General features: G+C 45.0%; 1 protein-coding gene, 1 non-coding gene and 2 pseudogenes across 3 annotated transcripts in view; all 4 read left to right on the forward strand.

Annotated features, from left to right (window-relative positions):
• The window catches only part of TAPBP (TAP binding protein), a 39,728-nt gene extending 17,671 nt beyond the window's left edge, over window positions 1–22,057 (forward strand). For both annotated transcript variants that reach the window (XM_063938249.1, XM_063938248.1), the window contains 5 exons: window positions 8,742–9,083; window positions 9,539–9,862; window positions 10,578–10,667; window positions 17,841–17,884; window positions 18,087–22,057. In XM_063938249.1, the coding sequence (XP_063794319.1) occupies window positions 8,742–9,083; window positions 9,539–9,862; window positions 10,578–10,667; window positions 17,841–17,884; window positions 18,087–18,101 (815 nt within the window). In that variant the 3' untranslated portion in view covers window positions 18,102–22,057. The remainder of the gene's footprint in view (window positions 1–8,741; window positions 9,084–9,538; window positions 9,863–10,577; window positions 10,668–17,840; window positions 17,885–18,086) is intronic.
• LOC134953830 (U6 spliceosomal RNA) lies at window positions 1,348–1,463 on the forward strand (annotated as a pseudogene).
• On the forward strand, window positions 2,437–2,537 carry LOC134953783 (U5 spliceosomal RNA; annotated as a pseudogene).
• LOC134953824 (U6 spliceosomal RNA) lies at window positions 3,145–3,251 on the forward strand. Its single transcript, XR_010185801.1, has one exon. It is a non-coding gene; the product is annotated as a U6 spliceosomal RNA (small nuclear RNA).

Genomic DNA, 22,057 nt, shown 5'->3' on the forward strand with positions numbered 1-22,057 from the left:
AGCACTTTAAAAATGTAGCTGTGTACTGTGTATTATATGTTTCTGCAAGTTTATATATATAATATATAATGAAGCTTTGCCTGGCAGAACTTTCTATAATATCAGTATGAACTGTGATTATATGTGTAAACACTTTGTATATATATATATGAGGCTTTGCCTGGCAATAGGTTATCAGTGGATACCCTATTGCAAGTTTAACCATGTTTTCTGTTATTTTTGGTTAAGGCTGCAAGAACACTGCAGGCAGTGTTCATATTAATTGACTAATTGCATATATTTTACTGTATCCTACATATCACTGTATAATAGGCTATTAAGCATAGTAACTGTATAATAGGCTATTAAGCCTATATTAAAACTGCAGCAGGTAACCTGTACTGTGATTTTCTGGGAAAGCATGGCATGACGGCCATTTTAATCATTGCTGGTTTTCCAGTTATAATTCCAGACCATACACCTCTACTCCACAAGGAGGCGCAGGGGTGTTAGTGGAATTTTTAATTCAGGATAATTCTAGAACATTCCTGCCCTACATCTTTAAGCCACCAGAAGGCGCAGGGGTGTTAGTAGGAATTTGGTTCGGGTTTCATGCCCATGTGAACTGCTTTTCACATAAAGAACACTTTAGTTCCTAATAAATATGCTGTTCAGCAATAACATATATATATATAGATATATATGCCATATAGTAATGTTATTAAGCGTGCAAGTGTCTGTCTGTTGCCTATTATGATGTCTGTATACATAGCGAATAAGGCTCTAGTGCAGACTAAAAATGTTAACATTGGCAATTCAAGTTAAAACAGCGGTAATCGGAGTCTCAGAATAACTCCGCCAGCGCTAACAAAAGACAATCTTTCCAAAGTGACAATTTTCCTTTGGGTACCAGAGTGTTTATTTCACTAGTCTTATAATTTAATGCACGATTCTATGTCAAATCTCACACCGATAACTACGAGTGAGAAGGGTACATTAGTCCAGCACTCAGATAGTGCGGGGTTTTGGACAACCATAAATAATCGTTTCCAAAAGGACGCGATCCGCCATTGGTATATGCGTTTCTGTCAAACATTATAAAAACCACAGATACATTTGGGTCACTAGAAAAAAACCATGCCGATCACGGTTAAAAGAAGCTGCAGAGTATATCTGTAAAGCTTCTGCTAACGCCGGTTACTTTCATTGTCGTTAGTTACGCGCGACAAGGCCAGAGCTTGTTTGCTCCTAAATTTGATATATGTGTAACGACATTTTATCCCTTTAGGATATTCTGCCATTAGCGCATACAATTTACTTGTAACAGCGTTTTATTCCTTTATAAAAAACAGTCACGCCTTGTAACGAGTGCTTGCTTCGGCAGCACAAAATTGGAATGATACAGAGAAGTTTAGCAAAGCCCCTGCGTAGCATGGCCTCTGCGCAAGGTTGACATGCAAATTCTTGAAGCGTTCCATATACAGGACGTTACAGTCAGCAAGCCAGTGGTTTGATGACCTCTTTTACAATTGTGGAAGTGCGTCTTTTCATGTTACATTTGCGAGGTTTCATGACTTCAACTCATATATGTCTCAGCTATTTACAGCTTGGAGTACAAAACTGCTTCTGTCGAACGGTTTGGCAGGTTGTCATTTAGTCTTTGCTGGTTTATAAACCAGGCAATAGTACACCAACAGAGTCAAAGTTACTTATTCCCCTCTGTTTGAGCAAAATCAAACAGCTCCGTTCCAATATCAATCAGCAAGTCATTTACTACAGTTAGAAAAAGGATTTTCTGCAGTTAGTTTTTGCTTATTGAAGACACAAAATTGTATAATTGCATTTGATCTTCACAATGCGTATTTACCCAGTCCGGTTTCTTCATCACAGGTTTTAGCGTTTGCAAATCGCCGCAACCATTAACCATTTCATTTCTACCGTTGCTTATCGCTTCCTGTATTTACCAAAGTGATGTTGGAATGATAGCTCATCTCACATAAGAACTATGTATCAACAAAGTTCCTATATCTTGCGCTACTAAGGTATACTGCGGTAGCAGATTAAGTAACAATCACATCTAAGTCTGTCTAAACGATGTCAATTCCTAGGTAAGATTATAAATACGGTAATTCAAAGACTTTTACCTACTACACCAGCAACAACAAAAGTACACTTACACTAGCGGTACATTGGTGTATTCTCTTATTAAGAATAAAGATGTGTTTTCAATTTAGTTCGCCACCCTTCATTCGCTTTTCCCACAAAGGGACAAGGGTGCGTATACTCTGGATGACAGTCACAGAGAGTCAGGATTTGTCGTTATAAGGTTCTAAAACACGACAGATTGCTGTCGATAAATGTACTAGAACTCTGTGCATTTTACAATGCAATAGATAAATGTCCTAGAACTCTGTGCATTTTACAATGCAATAAATCGCTTTCAGTCTGACCAGGGATAGACTCTGGTTTCTCTTCAGAACAAATAAATCTTTCACTTTTTACTAAAGATTTCTGTGGAGAGGAACAACCGTGAGTTTCATGTAATTTTGTTTTTCATACCTGGCTCACGCTGCCCTTAAGCAGTCAAACAAAGCAACGGCAGTTGCATACTCAACAACCAATGAGAACCAATAAGCCGCATGGCAAGGCGGTAGGTAACTCAAATCTTCAATGGCTCAGAACGCCATTATGTGAAAATGTCAAAATATCAATCCGTGAGTGGACATCTGTTAGACAGACGATCTCACCCGTCAGGGTTTGGATCTTAAAAACTGGACATTAAATCCAGAGGTGTTTCAGATGTGAGTCCACAGAAGGGGGTTACCCTCAAGTATACATGAGGGCATCTCGCCACAATTACAAAAGCTCAGTATGTGTACATCACATTCATGGGGTCATTCAGCATCGTGTATCTGGCTTCACCAATTTCCGCTTCTTTCTTCGTTGCCAAAACGGATCAGAAGACAGTTCGTCACAGTCATACTGGTGGTATCTCATGGGTTTCAGAGAAGTTTGCTTCTCGAATTTTCAAGGAATACTTGCACACGATCTTGGCCCGCTCATAATACGTCCAACCTGTTACATCAGGGAACGTTCTTTTACCCATAGTTACCTATGTACCTATTATCTATGTACCGCAGCTGCGGTTGACGGGGTGAGGGTTCAGTGCTCGCTTCGGCAGCACATATACTAAAATTGGAACGATACAGAGAAGATTAGCATGGCCCCTGCGCAAGGATGACACGCAAATTCGTGAAACGTTCCATAAAACCGCCCTCTTAAAAAAAAAAAAAAAAATAGAGCATTACAGTATCGGTTATACCAACCATGTAACGAAATAGTAAGCCGCTTAAGGCAGCTCATTATTAAAACATTTTGTGTGCTTACATAGGTTGTAAACCTCGGAAGTTTCCAACATCATACTTCAAGTACCCGTATTCTGTTAAACGGGATGGGATGGAAAACTGCGTTCATCTGCACTAACAGTGCAGGTATCTGTGTGGTAAACGTATTTTCAAAGACGTTTGCCTCTATTTGCGTCTGTAAACATCTTTCTACAAGGTGTCACCAAAGTTCAGACTCTATTTATCCCACCTACAGCGCCAGGCGATTTGAGGTTGGGTTCAGATTTATTACAGTTTTCATATTTTGGAACCCTTTCAACAAAGGGGAATTAAGTTTCATATTTTTTGAACCTTTACAACAAATGAGAATTAAGTTTCTCACTTTGGGAAAACATTTTTCTTCTAGCCTTGCCTTCGGCAAGGGTGCTTCGGCAAAGGTTTTGTTTTCATATTTGGGTGCCTTGTATTCCAAGCCACCGTATTTGAGTTTCTCATGACAAAGCAGATCTTCGGACGAAATCCGCTTTCGTATTCTTCACATCAATATACCAATAGTGGTTCCTGTGTGGACAGCACATTCTTGAATTCTGAATGTGGTACACGCGTTACGCGTTTATATATGTACCGAACGTCTACAGTACGTGATATGAATACGTTGTTTGTTCTATATGATACTGCAAACTGGGGTTAGCCAGTTTCTCAGCAGACATTATCCAGTTGGATAATAATGACTACAAGTCAGACTTACTTTAAGGCTAAGTTACAATCGCCTACGTCAGTAATAGTTCATCCCACAGGTTCTGTGGGAATGTCAGACCCAACGGGTCGTGGAGCGTCTACGACGCGGCTACATAGCCTTCAGTGCACCACGTTTGTGCACGTTTATACGTTATTAATGGTGGCGCCATCAGCATTTAGCTTTGGCCTGCCTACTGTTACAAGTATCAAACAGCTCTCCCGCCCACGAGGGAAGCTTTGGTACGTCCCAAGAGTACTCCAGTGACCCCTAGTGGATGATAAAGAAAATAGGATTTTGGTACTTACCAGGTAAATCCTTTTCTTTGAATCCATAGGGGGCACTGGACGCCCACCCAGAGCAGTTTTACCTGGGTTGTTTTAAGCTCAAGGGAGCTTAGTGAACAAATTTAACTTGGATGGTATTAAGCTCAAGGGAGCTTATGGTAACACATTTTCACCGATTGGCTCAAATTATAAAGTTCTATCGGTTAAGGTGTCAACTGTTTAGTTGACAATAAGGTTACGGATCAACTTTGTGGTTGTCCGTTATGTTATAGGGATTCTCCATTGTCAACCTCTCTATATCCTGTTCGCTCAGTAAAAAACACTGGCAAAGTACACTGAGGTACTTGGGGATATGGAGGGGGGGGAAGAGTCCTAAATTTGAATATTCAGTGCCTTTGGTCGACTACGCCCGTCCATATCCCAAGAGTACTCCAGTGCCCCCTATGGATTCAAAGAAAAGGATTTACCTGGTAAGTACCAAAATCCTATTTTCGATGCAGGAAGCGCACTGAAGGCAACCATGGAGCTGGGGGATACATCCACCATTTTGGTAAGCTGAATAACAAGTCTCTCTGTAGTGGCATAAATAGCCTGGAGTATGTGACGCAAAGAGCCAGCCATTGTAAAGGTACGTGGACGCCAAGACAGGAGAGTGGACACAATAGCCAAATCTGAGCACCAGCTGGAATGGCCACAAATGGTACAGACTGCAGGAATCTCAGGGTATCAGGTATAAACCTCCAGAGGCAAAATGGCGGCGGCCAGCACGCCACCAAGTCACATCCAGCAGGGAACCCGGATAAAGCATGGGAGATAGTAACAGGTGAGTATCGCACACCGCACTGCAGCCGCTGGAACCAGAAGCAGAGGCACTGGGACTCTGTGCTTAGGCCAGGCCGGCCGTCCGATCTCCAAGACGCACACGTGGAGATCCCGAAAATTTCGACACTCCAAGGAGCTCCGCAGCAGCGGGAGAGGGTCCAGCAGAAACACAAGGTGTTTGGGGGGAGAAAACAGCTTCTAGCAGGATATTTTCAGGATATCAGCGGGAGGGCCGGAAAAATGCTGCCTGTCCCCAGCTACTCCAGGCCACACCCCCCCGGGTATCGGTATATTTAAACATGTTTAATATACCCAGTTCCCCTACACGGCCATCAGAGGATTGGAAAATTGCCGCAATTTCTTGTTAATGTATAGAAACATATAATTTGACGGCAGATAAGAACCACTTGGCCCATCTAGTCTGCCCCTTTTTTTTTTATCCTTTAGGTAACCTCAACCCTTTTTGAACCTTAATTCTTTGTAAGGATATTCATATGCCTATCCCAAGCATGTTTAAATTGTTCTACAATCATAGCCTCTACCACCTCTGATGGGAGGCTATTCCACTTGTCCACTACCCTTTCCGTGAAGTAATTTTTCCTTAAATTTCCCCTGAACCTCCCCCCCTCCAGTTTCAATGTATGTCCTCGAGTTCTAATACTTCTCTTCCCGTGAAGAATGTTTCCCTCCTGAACTTTAAGACCCTTGATATATTTGAAAGTTTCTATCATGTCCCACCTTTCCCTTCTCTCCTCCATACTATACATGTTAAGATCTTTTAGCCTTTCCGGGTAAGTTTTGTGATGTAGGCCATGCACCATTTTAGTTGCCCTTCTTTGTACAGTCTCTAATGTATTTATATCCTTCTGGAGATATGGTCTCCAGAACTGGACACAGTATTCCAGATGAGGCCGCACCAATGACCTATACAGTGGCATTATCACTTCTTTTTTCCTACTACTGATTCCTCTCCCTATGCAACCAAGCATCTGACTAGCCTTCCTCATTGCTTTGTTGCATTGCTTTCCTGCCTTTAAGTCACTTGAAATAGTGACTCCTAGATCCCTTTCCTCCTCAGTAGTTTCTATTATAGTACCCTTCATACTATATTTAGCCTTTGTGTTTTTGAGACCTAAGTGCATGATTTAGCATTTTTTAGCATTAAACTGTAGTTGCCACGTTCTTGACCATTTCTCAAGCCTACCTAGGTCATCAATAATTTGTTTTACACCTCCCAGTGTGTCTACCCTGTTGCATATATTTGTATCATCTGCAAAAAGGCATACCTTCCCTTCAATACCATCTGCAATGTCACCAACAAAGATAGCAAAGAGAACTGGACCAAGTACAGATCCCTGGGGTACTCCACTGGCAACATTTCCCTCCATATATTGCACTCCATTTACTACAACTGTCTGTTTCTGTATAGGGGCCTTTATTCTGGATCTCTGTTATGCTGACTTTACATATTACTAGGCGATTCATCGCGCCCTACGGGCGCTCTTCACACTGTTGTAACCCCTGCACGTCCTTTGGGTGGGCAGTATTTGCATTATATGGAGTATTACCTTCAAGCATAATGTTGTTAGTGGTAAAAAAAAAAATCTGCCAAAGGGCGTGCGATGGTCAAGGGGGCGTAGGTCCTTGCGACAGCGTGAAAAGCGGATGCAGGGCACGATGAATGACCTAGTGTGTTAATAATATGTTATGTGTACATGATGTAGGTATAAAGATAATGTTTGGTAAATACCACATACACAGTGTGTGTGTTGGGAGATTATTTCTCATATATATATATATATATATATATATATATATATATATATATATATTATACAGCCCCTTCCCCTATATAACATCACATACACAGTGTGCACGCTGGGGACTTATCCCTTATAACAGTATATGGTATTACCCTCTCACCAGCTTCATTGTCCCCGCACACTGCACACTACAGACTCACTCTGCACCAGAAACAGCAGCCGCCATGTTCCCTCCTGGCGGCGCAAAGCATGCCGGGAGTTGTAGTCTCCCCACAGCACTGCCGTAACGTCACAGTGACGCGCCCCCCCCTCCGCAGTCTGTCTCCATGTAGGGGGCTGTGGGCTTGCCGCATCCCCCCATGGTGCTCCCTGGGAGATGTAGTCTGTGGCCATCGCTCTCCCTCACGCTCCCCGGGGAGCAGCCGGCGGTGTCAGGAACTACAACTCCCAGAATCCCCAAGGCATCTTGGCTGAGTGAGAGCTGCCCATCGGCCGCTGAGTGTTAACATGGCAACCGGGAGGCAGCTGAGGCTGGGATGTGATTGGCAGAGAGACACCAGGGGGATCGCACGGAGGGCTGCCATCGTCACCCTCCTCCCACGGTGTTCAGCCGTCTGCCCGACAGGTGAGATCATCTCTCCTCCCTCCTCCTCTTCCTTCCCGATCCAGGACTGACAGAAGTTTCTCCGCAGCTGCAGCAGCATGGCGCCCACCTGGCAGTGGCGGAGCTCAGTGATACCGTGTATCGTCCCGGGTTCACTGCTAATTGCCCCATTACCCCTGGGGGGGCGTCATCAGGGCACTGGCTGCTGCAAGGTGCAGCTCTTACTATTAGTCAGCGTGTGTTTTACCTAGTCTCTCCTATCCAGATCTGTGACTCTATGACTCAGAGCTCCTAGCCACGCCCAGACTGGTCTCTCCTATCCAGATCCGTGACTCTATGACTCAGAGCTCCGAGCCACACCCAGCGTTAGCAAACGAGGTATAGAGTCACAGATCTGGGCAGATATATAAGAGATTACTGGTCATAGTCTCTGTTTCTACTTTTCTTTTCATCTATTTCTATAATATTTTTCATCTTTCTCCAACAATATAAGCCAGATTGTGAGCCTCTTGCTGTCATTCCAGGTTTTAAGGATATCCATGCTTGGGCACCAGTGACTTGGGGGTAATTCAGATCTGATCGCAGCAGCAAATTTGTTAGCTAATGGGCAAAACCATGTGCACTGCAGGTGGGGCAGATGTAACATGTGCAGCAAGAGTTAGATTTGGGTGGGTTATATTGTTTCTGTGCAGGGTAAATACTGGCTGCTTTATTTTTACACTGCAATTTAGATTTCAGTTTGAACACACCCCACCTAAATCTAACTCTCTGCACATGTTACATCTGCCCCACCTGCAGTGCACATGGTTTTGCCCATTAGCTAACAAATTTGCTGCTGCGATAAGATCTGAATTAGGCCCTTAATTAGTACCTCAGTCAGTTTGATTGTACCACCTGTGCACAAGCAGGGATATCCCTAAAACCTGTACTGTTGTGGAGAATTGAGAACCATATTTGGGAACCAGTGATATATACAAAATCATTTTTATATTTTCATACTGTATGTGTAACCTTTCCAGTGACATTCTCTTATTGTACGTAGTATATTTATGTATAGGACCATGAGCTATTGTCCGCTGTTATCAGCCATTGTAAGCTCAGAAATTCTCCCCACCACAGAAAGTTGGCTGTGCATAGGAACAATGGTCTCATCACGGTTGTCATGCCTGGTAAGCCTGCTGATGACTTATTCCCTGTCCCCTTCAGTGTCCCTAGCCGTGTCTTCTGCCTCCGTCCTCGTGAAGGCCCAGCTGGGGAAGCCTCTGTCCCTGACCTGCGGGATGTGGCGGGGGCAGCAGCCTCGCTTTGCAGTGGAGTGGCGCCATCGTGCTCTGGGAGACGGGAAGGTGCTGTACGCATATGACGGATGGAAGGACAGAGTGGAGGTGGATCTCCCAGGTTATCAGATGAACTTTTCTGCCTCGCACAATAAGGGGGACGTGTCGCTCTTACTGGAGAAAGTGGACGTCTCCCATCAGGGCAAATTCCTCTGCACCATCTACCTGCCCTACATCCGGGCACAGCGAGACATCCAGCTGCAGGTCATAGGTAAGAGATGGGGACAGATACGGGACGCAGTCCGGGCAACGGAAGGCTCCTTCCCTGTGTTTCACCAAGGCCTTTCTATAATCCAGGTATTATCATTTATGTTCTTTGTCCTTGGGAATGTCAGAGATCAACTGTGCTTTGTGCATGCAGTTCAGTTTTAGTCACAAAGCGGCATTGTGTCTTATCCAAGGGCAAGACAGATAAACAACTGGGCCTGGCTGATAGATGGGACTTGGTGAAAAACACAGAGATAAACTAGACAAATTTGAGTATTAAGTAAAAATGACATGAGGGCGCGTGCACACTAAGGAGGTTGTTTACAGGTAGAAAACACATGAAAATAGCAGATAGTACAGCCTTACTGTAGGACACAGCATGGATGAAGAAGTGATGAGGAGCTTATGTATTATAACTTTCCAACATGACCTCTTCTCCTTTGTACACTGTCTTTCTAGCTAAGCCGCGAGTTTCCCTCCTGCCGGCCCGTCTCTTCGCTCGGCCTGGAGAGGAGCTGACGCTCTCCTGTGAGATCTCTCATTTCCACCCTCTGGAAATCTCAGTTGACTTCCTGGTTCAGCTCCCAGGGGAATCGCACCCTTCCCTGCTGCCTGGAACGTCCCTCTCCACACACGGCCACAACCAAGATGGCACCTACAGTATGACCGCCTTCCAGCGCATCACGGCTAGCCACAATCTACATGGAGCGCGCTACTCCTGCCGCGTCAGTCACGCCAGTGCACCAAATGGGATATCACGCGTGCAAACCCTCCAAATTGCGGGTGAGTAACCACAAATGCACGATTTAACGCCATTATATGATAAGGGAAGGTTCACAGGTTAATGTACATTTATACATTCCTAGAGGCACCTCTGTGCCCGGTGTCTGCGCGAGAACCTCATCCGTTGGGTCTCATACACAAGTTCCATAAGATCATTATATGGTGACTATATGTAACGTGTCTGGAGCATAGGTCACGTTTTGTTATAGAAACAGGAACCAGCGCACACAATCACAAAGCAGCCTAGAACATCACACACACAAGTACCATCTAACCCTGGGACGTAAACCATAAGGAATAAGTTTGGAGCAGAGGTGTTGTGTGTTGTATCCAGGTGTATAATCCCAAGCATGGGGCGACCTCAATGTAACTTATTAAATGTCTCATTGACTTTGCCTTCATTTAGCTTTTCTGCTTCTCGCTTGTCTGAGAGGATTCTCCAGTATCAGAATGGGAAAGGAGGAGGATTCGGCAATGGAGGGGGGGGGGGGATTCACCTTCTCAGGTTCCTTGTTACCTGTGGGATGAAGGAATTCTGCTCCCAGGACATACATCTTCAGGTCACCCCGTAGCTAGCTCATGCAGCCCCTTGGTGTAAGGGCAGACACAGGTGGGGTGTATGATGACAGCATCTCCTATAAATATATATATATATTGTGCAGTAAGGAGATAGGATGGAGACGACGCAGGGTAATCTGTCTCTCTGTCTCCACAGGGGTCTCGGGACCATCCCTGGAGGACTACATGTATCTGTTTCTGACCGCACTCTTCCTCTATGGGTTCCTGAGCTACCTGCACAGGAAAGGTAGGTACATACAGGTGGCGCTATAGGCTGACATGTTCCCTGATTCCAAGCTGCCGTGACGGGGTGCTGAGGAACCCAGGAGTTTATTAGCTATGGGAGGAGAAATGCGTTGATGACCAAAAATATAATGCTTAAAATTTTAAACAAATTAAAGATGAATCTGCGTTTATTGGTCACAAAAGTAGCGAGGGACTTTTTTTCTGATACCTTATATTATACAGGGGGTCTGACACAGCGTGGGGTACACAGGTCTGTTACATTATATTATACAAGGGGGTCTGACACAGCGTGGGGTACACAGGTCTGTTACATTATATTATACAAGGGGGTCTGACACAGCGTGGGGTACACAGGTCTGTTACATTATATCATACAGGGGGTCTGACACAGCGTGGGGTACACAGGTCTGTTACATTATATCATACAGGGGGTCTGACACAGCATGGGGTACACAGGTCTGTTACATTATATTATACAAGGGGGTCTGACACAGCGTGGGGTACACAGGTCTGTTACATTATATCATACAGGGGGTCTGACACAGCGTGGGGTACACAGGTCTGTTACATTATATTATACAGGGGGTCTGACACAGCGTGGGGTACACAGGTCTGTTACATTATATTATACAGGGGGTCTGACAGAGCGTGGGGTACACAGGTCTGTTACATTATATTATACAGGGGGTCTGACAGAGCGTGGGGTACACAGGTCTGTTACATTATATTATACAGGGGGTCTGACAGAGCGTAGGGTACACAGGTCTGTTACATTATATTATACAGGGGGTCTGACACAGCGTGGGGTACACAGGTCTGTTACATTATATTATACAAGGGGGTCTGACACAGCGTGGGGTACACAGGTCTGTTACATTATATTATACAAGGGGGTCTGACACAGCGTGGGGTACACAGGTCTGTTACATTATATCATACAGGGGGTCTGACACAGCGTGGGGTACACAGGTCTGTTACATTATATTATACAGGGGGTCTGACACAGCGTGGGGTACACAGGGTCTGTTACATTATATTATACAGGGGGTCTGACACAGCGTGGGGTACACAGGGTCTGTTACATTATATTATACAGGGGGTCTGACACACCGTGGGGTACACAGGTCTGTTACATTATATTATACAGGGGGACTGACACAGCGTGGGGTACACAGGTCTGTTACATTATATTATACAGGGGGTCTGACACACCGTGGGGTACACAGGTCTGTTACATTATATTATACAGGGGGACTGACACAGCGTGGGGTACACAGGTCTGTTACATTATATTATACAGGGGGACTGACACAGCGTGGGGTACACAGGTCTGTTACATTATATCATACAGGGGGTCTGACACAGCGTGGGGTACACAGGTCTGTTACATTATATTATACAGGGGGTCTGACAGCGTGGGGTACACAGGTCTGTTACATTATATTATACAGGGGTCTGACACAGCGTGGGGTACACAGGTCTGTTACATTATATTATACAGGGGGTCTGACACAGCGTGGGGTACACAGGTCTGTTACATTATATTATACAGGGGGTCTGACACAGCGTGGGGTACACAGGTCTGTTACATTATATTATACAAAGGGGTCTGACACAGCGTGGGGTACACAGGTCTGTTACATTATATCATACAGGGGTCTGACACAGCGTGGGGTACACAGGTCTGTTACATTATATTATACAGGGGGTCTGACACAGCGTGGGGTACACAGGTCTGTTACATTATATTATACAAGGGGGTCTGACACAGCGTGGGGTACACAGGTCTGTTACATTATATTATACAAGGGGGTCTGACACAGCGTGGGGTACACAGGGTCTGTTACATTATATTATACAAGGGGATCTGACACAGCGTGGGGTACACAGGTCTGTTACATTATATTATACAGGGGGACTGACACAGCGTGGGGTACACAGGTCTGTTACATTATATTATACAGGGGGACTGACACAGCGTGGGGTACACAGGTCTGTTACATTATATCATACAGGGGGTCTGACACAGCGTGGTTTACACAGGTCTGTTACATTATATTATACAGGGGGTCTGACACAGCGTGGGGTACACAGGGTCTGTTACATTATATTATACAGGGGGTCTGACACAGCGTGGGGTACACAGGGTCTGTTACATTATATTATACAGGGGGTCTGACACAGCGTGGGGTACACAGGGTCTGTTACATTATATTATACAGGGGGTCTGACACAGCGTGGGGTACACAGGGTCTGTTACATTATATTATACAAGGGGGTCTGACACAGCGTGGGGTACACAGGTCTATTATATTATACAGGGGGTCTGACACAGCATGGGGTACACAGGTCTGTTACATTATATTATACAGGGGGACTGACACAGCGTGGGGTACACAGGTCTGTTACATTATATTATACAGGGGGTCTGACACACCGTGGGGTACACAGGTCTGTTACATTATATTATACAGGGGGACTGACACAGCGTGGGGTACACAGGTCTGTTACATTATATTATACAGGGGGTCTGACACACCGTGGGGTACACAGGTCTGTTACATTATATTATACAGGGGGACTGACACAGCGTGGGGTACACAGGTCTGTTACATTATATTATACAGGGGGACTGACACAGCGTGGGGTACACAGGTCTGTTACATTATATTATACAGGGGGTCTGACACACCGTGGGGTACACAGGTCTGTTACATTATATTATACAGGGGGACTGACACAGCGTGGGGTACACAGGTCTGTTACATTATATTATACAGGGGGTCTGACACACCGTGGGGTACACAGGTCTGTTACATTATATTATACAGGGGGACTGACACAGCGTGGGGTACACAGGTCTGTTACATTATATTATACAGGGGGACTGACACAGCGTGGGGTACACAGGTCTGTTACATTATATCATACAGGGGGTCTGACACAGCGTGGGGTACACAGGTCTGTTACATTATATTATACAGGGGGTCTGACAGCGTGGGGTACACAGGTCTGTTACATTATATTATACAGGGGTCTGACACAGCGTGGGGTACACAGGTCTGTTACATTATATTATACAGGGGGTCTGACACAGCGTGGGGTACACAGGTCTGTTACATTATATTATACAGGGGGTCTGACACAGCGTGGGGTACACAGGTCTGTTACATTATATTATACAAAGGGGTCTGACACAGCGTGGGGTACACAGGTCTGTTACATTATATCATACAGGGGTCTGACACAGCGTGGGGTACACAGGTCTGTTACATTATATTATACAGGGGGTCTGACACAGCGTGGGGTACACAGGTCTGTTACATTATATTATACAAGGGGGTCTGACACAGCGTGGGGTACACAGGTCTGTTACATTATATTATACAAGGGGGTCTGACACAGCGTGGGGTACACAGGGTCTGTTACATTATATTATACAAGGGGATCTGACACAGCGTGGGGTACACAGGTCTGTTACATTATATCATACAGGGGGTCTGACACAGCGTAGGGTACACAGGTCTGTTACATTATATTATACAGGGGGACTGACACAGCGTGGGGTACACAGGTCTGTTACATTATATTATACAGGGGGTCTGACACAGCGTGGGGTACACAGGTCTGTTACATTATATTATACGGGGGGTCTGACACAGCGTGGGGTACACAGGTCTGTTACATTATATTATACGGGGGGTCTGACACAGCGTGGGGTACACAGGTCTGTTACATTATATTATACGGGGGGTCTGACAGCGTGGGGTACACAGGTCTGTTACATTATATTATACGGGGGGTCTGACACAGCGTGGGGTACACAGGTCTGTTACATTATATTATACGGGGGGTCTGACACAGCGTGGGGTACACAGGTCTGTTACATTATATTATACAGGGGGACTGACACAGCGTGGGGTACACAGGTCTGTTACATTATATCATACAGGGGGTCTGACACAGCGTGGGGTACACAGGTCTGTTACATTATATCATACAGGGGGTCTGACACAGCGTGGGGTACACAGGGTCTGTTACATTATATTATACAGGGGGTCTGACACAGCGTGGGGTACACAGGGTCTGTTACATTATATTATACAGGGGGTCTGACACAGCGTGGGGTACACAGGGTCTGTTACATTATATTATACAGGGGGTCTGACACAGCGTGGGGTACACAGGGTCTGTTACATTATATTATACAGGGGGTCTGACACAGCGTGGGGTACACAGGTCTGTTACATTATATCATACAGGGGGTCTGACACAGCGTGGGGTACACAGGTCTGTTACATTATATTATACAGGGGGTCTGACACAGCGTGGGGTACACAGGGTCTGTTACATTATATTATACAGGGGGTCTGACACAGCGTGGGGTACACAGGGTCTGTTACATTATATTATACAGGGGGTCTGACACAGCGTGGGGTACACAGGTCTGTTACATTATATCATACAGGGGGTCTGACACAGCGTGGGGTACACAGGGTCTGTTACATTATATTATACAGGGGGACTGACACAGCGTGGGGTACACAGGTCTGTTACATTATATCATACAGGGGGTCTGACACAGCGTGGGGTACACAGGTCTGTTACATTATATTATACAAGGGGGACTGACAGAGCGTGGGGTACACAGGTCTGTTACATTACATCATACAGGGGGTCTGACACAGCGTGGGGTACACAGGGTCTGTTACATTATATTATACAGGGGGTCTGACACAGCGTGGGGTACACAGGGTCTGTTACATTATATTATACAGGGGGACTGACACAGCGTGGGGTACACAGGGTCTGTTACATTATATTATACAGGGGGTCTGACAGCGTGGGGTACACAGGTCTGTTACATTATATCATACAGGGGGTCTGACAGCGTGGGGTACACAGGTCTGTTACATTATATTATACAGGGGGTCTGACACAGCGTGGGGTACACAGGTCTGTTACATTATATTATACAGGGGGTCTGACACAGCGTGGGGTACACAGGGTCTGTTACATTATATTATACAGGGGGACTGACACAGCGTGGGGTACACAGGTCTGTTACATTATATTATACAGGGGGTCTGACACAGCGTGGGGTACACAGGTCTGTTACATTATATTATACAGGGGGTCTGACACAGCGTAGGGTACACAGGTCTGTTACATTATATTATACAGGGGGACAATCAGAGCGTGGGGTACACAGGTCTGTTACATTATATCATACAGGGGGTCTGACACAGCGTGGGGTACACAGGGTCTGTTACATTATATTATACAGGGGGACAATCAGAGCGTGGGGTACACAGGTCTGTTACATTATATCATACAGGGGGTCTGACACAGCGTAGGGTACACAGGTCTGTTACATTATATTATACAGGGGGTCTGACACAGCGTGGGGTACACAGGTCTGTTACATTATATTATACAGGGGGTCTGACACAGCGTGGGGTACACAGGGTCTGTTACATTATATTATACAGGGGGTGTGACAGCGTGGGGTACACAGGTCTGTTACATTATATTATACAGGGGGACAATCAGAGCGTGGGGTACACAGGTCTGTTACATTATATCATACAGGGGGTCTGACACAGCGTGGGGTACACAGGGTCTGTTACATTATATTATACAAGGGGGACTGACACAGCATGGGGTACACAGGTCTGTTACATTATATTATACAGGGGGACTGACACAGCGTAGGGTACACAGGTCTGTTACATTATATTATACAGGGGGTCTGACACAGCGTGGGGTACACAGGTCTGTTACATTATATTATACAAGGGGGACTGACACAGCGTGGGGTACACAGGTCTGTTACATTATATTATACAGGGGGACTGACACAGCGTGGGGTACACAGGTCTGTTACATTATATTATACAGGGGGACTGACACAGCGTGGGGTACACAGGTCTGTTACATTATATTATACAGGGGGTCTGACACAGCGTGGGGTACACAGGTCTGTTACATTATATCATACAGGGGGTCTGACACAGCGTAGGGTACACAGGTCTGTTACATTATATTATACAGGGGGACTGACACAGCGTGGGGTACACAGGTCTGTTACATTATATTATACAGGGGGACTGACACAGCGTGGGGTACACAGGTCTGTTACATTATATTATACAGGGGGTCTGACACAGCGTGGGGTACACAGGTCTGTTACATTATATTATACAGGGGGACAATCAGAGCGTGGGGTACACAGGTCTGTTACATTATATTATACAAGGGGGACTGACACAGCGTGGGGTACACAGGTCTGTTACATTATATTATACAGGGGGACTGACACAGCGTGGGGTACACAGGTCTGTTACATTATATTATACAGGGGGTCTGACACAGCGTGGGGTACACAGGTCTGTTACATTATATTATACAGGGGGACAATCAGAGCGTGGGGTACACAGGGTTTGGTCATTAGACACTTGGGGCCAGATGTAACGCAGTGTGAGATGACTGGCGCTCCGGGATTCCGGCTGAACTCAGGGCCTAATTCAGACCTGATCCCTCGCTAGGTTTTTTTTTACACTGCTGCGATCAGATAGTCGCCGCCCATAGGGGAGTGTATTTTCGCTTTGCAAGTGTGTGATCGCATGTGTAGCAGAACAGTACAAACTGATCTTGTGCAGTCTCTGCGCAGCCCAGAACTTACTCAGCCTCTGCGATCACTTCAGCCTTTCCGGGGCCGGAATTGAGGTCAGACACCCGCCCTGCAAACGCTTGGATACGCCTGTGTTTTTCCAACCACTTCCAGGAAACGGTCAGTTGACACCCACAGATGCCTTCTTCTTGTCAATCTCCTTGCGAACGGCCATGCAAATGGATTCTTTCTATAAAACCATAGCTGATCGGCGATCTGCTTTGTACCCGTGTGACGCGCCTGCGCATTGCGGTGCATACGCAGTTCTGACCTCATCACAGCGCTGCAAAAAACGCTAGAGGGCGATCAGGTGTGAATTACCCCCTCAGAGCGCTGGTCGTCTGGCACTGCGTTACATCCGGCCCATTATCTGCTGGTTACAGGTGCTGTGTTTTCTTAGCCCGCTTATGTAGTGTATGTAGTGCTTCCATGTGTGATGTGCGCAGCCGTGTGCAGTAACACGCGGCACAGCGCACCGACTCCTGTTTCTCTGTATTACAGCTGTATCGTTCTGTAGAAGCCCGAAGGAGATGAATGATAGAAAGGTAATGTACAGTGTATAACGTAGCTTGGGTGTAGAATGAATGTTATAGCATTGGAAACACTGGGCTGTTACATTATATCGCACAGCTGTCGCACACAGTGCACACCATTACATATGTGATACAGGTGGTTATGTTACATCACAGCGTTATATGAGCTTGGCACAGAGTATTTAGGATTAATTGCTATTTTTTCCTTTTTCAGAGCAAGTCTGAATAAGAGACGTGGAAGCGGAAAAATGGACCTGCAAACCAGTCTGTGTGTGTGTGCACCTGTGTGCGATATTGTGTGTCTGTCGATACAGCCGTGTGTGTGTGTGTGTGTATACCTCCTAACATGACCCTCTCCAGGACGGACACAATACTCTCTTCCTGGACTTTTCTCTTATTGTATGATTGCCAGCACCTGTGCTGAACAGGTAAATGGATAAGAAAGTGTGTCAGCACAGGTGAGGGTAATCATACAGTAAGAGGGAAGCCCAGGAGCAGAGCATTGTGTCCCCCCTGGAGAGGGTCATGCTGGGAGGTATGTGTGTGGGAGAAGTTTAGCAGTAAGTGTGTGTGTGTGTGTGTAATATATAGTAGTTATGTCTTTGTAGTTGAATTATTTCATAGGATGAGTTGATTGACATTACAGTATATTAAATATCATACCTGTATTGGGCGGGAAATTCTAGTAAACCACACAGGACCGGACTGGCAATCTGGAATTTGCCATGAGGGAATGTATTGGTTAGAGCAATGGTTCTCAACCTCGGTCCTCAAGTTCCCCCAACAGTTCATGTTTTCCAGGTCTCCTCACAGGATTGCAAGTGAAATAATTTGCTCCACCTGTGGGTCTTTTAAAATGTGTCAGGGAGTAATAAATACACCTGGTCAACTGCTAGGTTACCTGGAAAACATGAACTGTTGGGGATACTTGAGGACCGAGGTTGAGAACCACTGGGTTAGAGCACATGTTCTGAAACTCGGTCCTCAGAGCCCCACTCAGTGCATGTTTTCCAGATCACCGAGCTGGTGCACAGGTGTATTAATTACTCACTGACACATTTTAAAAGATCCACAGGTGGAGCTAATTATTTCACTTGCGATTCTGTGAGGTGACCTGCAAAACATGCACCGTGTGGGGTCCTGAGGACCGAGTTTGAGAACCTGTGAGTTAGAGTGTAAGTGGGCTGCTCTGGGTTCTCAAGCGTAAAGGGCCCTACACACTAAAAGATTATCTGTCCAATCTGGCTGATTGAAAAGAAAATCTGGCAATATCTGGGAGCAAATGGCAATTGACTATTTGCTCTCAAACAATGGAAAACAGACAAAAATGGACTTTAAGACAAATTGGTTAAGTTTGTTTCATTAAACCAATTTATCTGAAAAGTTTTTGTCCATTTTCTTGATTTTGGTAGCAAATTGTTGATTGTCATTTGCTCCCAGCCATTGCCAGATTTTCTTTCCAGTCAGCCAGATTGGACAGATAATCTTTAAGTGTGTAGGGCCTTTAAGATTAATCCCCCTTGGCCCTCTCTGCAATGGATCACTGATGGCGCCATTAGACAGACACGGACGCACACGAGTAATCTAACTCTCTCTGCACATGTTATAGCTGCCTCCCCTGCAGTGCACATGGTTTTGCTCAAACTGCTAAAAAAATTCCTGCTGCGATCAACTTGGAATTACCCCGTAGCCAGAATTATTGTTGGACCCTGCTGCAGATGGATACATCAAAAATAGCCGTTTGTACTGTTCCCCTAGCCAGGTACAGGGGGCCGGACCCTACAGGGCACAGGCACATCATTACTTCTGAGCAAATTGTCACAGTACAAATAGTAATAATCCTTCTACAGCAGGTAGGGAGACACTGGACGTAATATTATAATGTGTATTAGATGTATTTATATTTATGCCACAATTCCTCTAGCGTCCACGTTTACACCAGTGATACCTAAGGGGCCTGCACTCACTCACACTTGTGGTCCAGGCAACTGGAAACCCCCTCCCTCCCCCCCCCCCCCAAAAAAAAAACTAAACAAACATTTTTTTGCTTTAGTATCTTGCGAGATGATGTTCCCAGGCTCCACGTGATGACATTATTTTTAACTCCCCACTGTAAAGATCACATGCAGTTAACCTGTGCGAGGTACATGGGCTGGATAATGCAATGACAGAGCCACACCTACACATATTTGTTCCTGTCTCTACTCTCTAGGGAGCCCGTCAGAGGTCAGCCTGGTCTGTGGCTTCTCCTGTCACCTGTGGCTATGTAAAGTGATTTGTTACCTGCATTCGTACATCAGCAAACAGCACTCACATAACTTGGGTTTCCATTAATATTATTCATTCTTTGCACCATAAAAACTATTATATATTGATTTTTAAATTTGCCATTTAGAAGGTATCACACGAATCGGCCACCTAGTGGTGACGTTCAGCACTTCACAAAGATAAGTGGGGCAAAGTTACAAAAGCATAGACATTGTTCTGTTCCATACACAACAGACAGCAGGCAGGAGAGCTTACAATCCAATGTGGAGGAGGAGTAATGACATACTGCAGTGTCTCACAAATTCAGTCATCAGGGCACCTGAACACTCCAGGTTTTAAGGATATCCATGTTTAAGCACAGGTGAAGTAATTAGCACCTTTGTCAGTTTGATTATACCATCTGTGCACAAGCTTGGCTATCCTTAAAACCTGGACTGCTAGGTTCGCTTGAGGTCTGAATTTTGGAAACCCCTGATATAATGCCTGCAGGGAGTGGCACTGATGGATGCTTAAAAAAGTGGCAGGCCGATGCAGTGGTAAGTACTGCGGATATGGGAAGCGTTCTAATTAGCAGGTGGCCTTGCTGTTACAAAGGGGGCACGTTTCCAAAGTGTTAATGACAAAAAAAGCTTTGTTTTTTTTAAATGTAAATGTATATATATTTTTGAACACATTACTTTGACTCCACATTAAACGCCAATATTGCCTCCGGTTAGATGACCTAAGAACAGGATGTGCCATTAGCAGGCTGGTTGAAATCTCTTGCTATATATGAAAAATAAATGAGTTTGTTCCTGGGCGAGTCCACACAATTAGCTAGCCAATTACCTGTTGGCAGAGAGAGTACTTAAATAAAAATACCTTTATAGCAATCAGCATTCATGCGCTTCATCACAAGACTTCACATGTGAGTCAGACAGGTCATGCTTGAATGAAAAAGCAGCAAAGATGTACAGTACATATTATTATAGCTGGTTACATAAGCAAATTGCCTCCATACTGCTACCCTTAGCGTCCAATCACTGACCTATTTCATCTGTTCCTCACACCAATGTGCCTGTCCCTATAAAACACACCTCACTCGTATGTGTTATGGGAGAAGTGACTGAGGTTAAACTATATTCTCATTTTAACTTTAGGTACGTGTTAACTTGACGTTCTTTTCTGTATTCTGTCATCTCCAAATTAAAATACATTTCCAGAAATGATCATCCGCTGACGGTGCGAGCTGAAATGAGAGTACAAAGCATATTTTCACCCATACAAAGTATTGCAGGCTTTGCTTTTTATCCCACATGAATGTCAAATTTCTGCAGAAAAATATTGCACTAGGTCACAGGTTCCTAAACTCGGTCCTCAGGACCCCACACAGTGCATGTTTTGCAGGTCTCTTCACAAAATCGCAAGTGAAATAATTAGCTCCACCTGTGGAACTTTTAAAATGTGTCAGTGAGTAATTAATACATCTGTGCACCTGCTGGGTTACCTGCAAAACATGCACTTTGTGGGGTCCTGAGGACCGAGTTTGAGAACCACTGCACTAGGTGAACGGAAAATTTACTGATTGAATTGCCGCCAGTCCGACCCCCACTAATACACTAGCAAATCAGAGAATCGCAACCAGATAAACCAATTCCTATGTTTCTTTCTGAGTGCATTTGTTTTTGCAAAAGCTTAACGCGAACACTTTTTACGTTCAGCTCATAAAGAGGTTCTGCAGCAGCTTGGGGCATTTATTTTCATTTTTATTGTGAAATTTGCACTTATGTTATGCTACAAGTAGAAAAGGAGCATTTTGACCATATTGTACTATGTTTGCTATTATTTAATTGGGTGTCAGGAATGATGAATCTGCTAATACTGTGTTCTTGGTAAGTTGCGTTTTTCATCAATAAAATAAATGCGTGGATATAATAA

The sequence above is a fragment of the Pseudophryne corroboree genome, chromosome 8 (assembly GCF_028390025.1).
Source record: "Pseudophryne corroboree isolate aPseCor3 chromosome 8, aPseCor3.hap2, whole genome shotgun sequence".
Taxonomy (NCBI): domain Eukaryota; kingdom Metazoa; phylum Chordata; class Amphibia; order Anura; family Myobatrachidae; genus Pseudophryne; species Pseudophryne corroboree.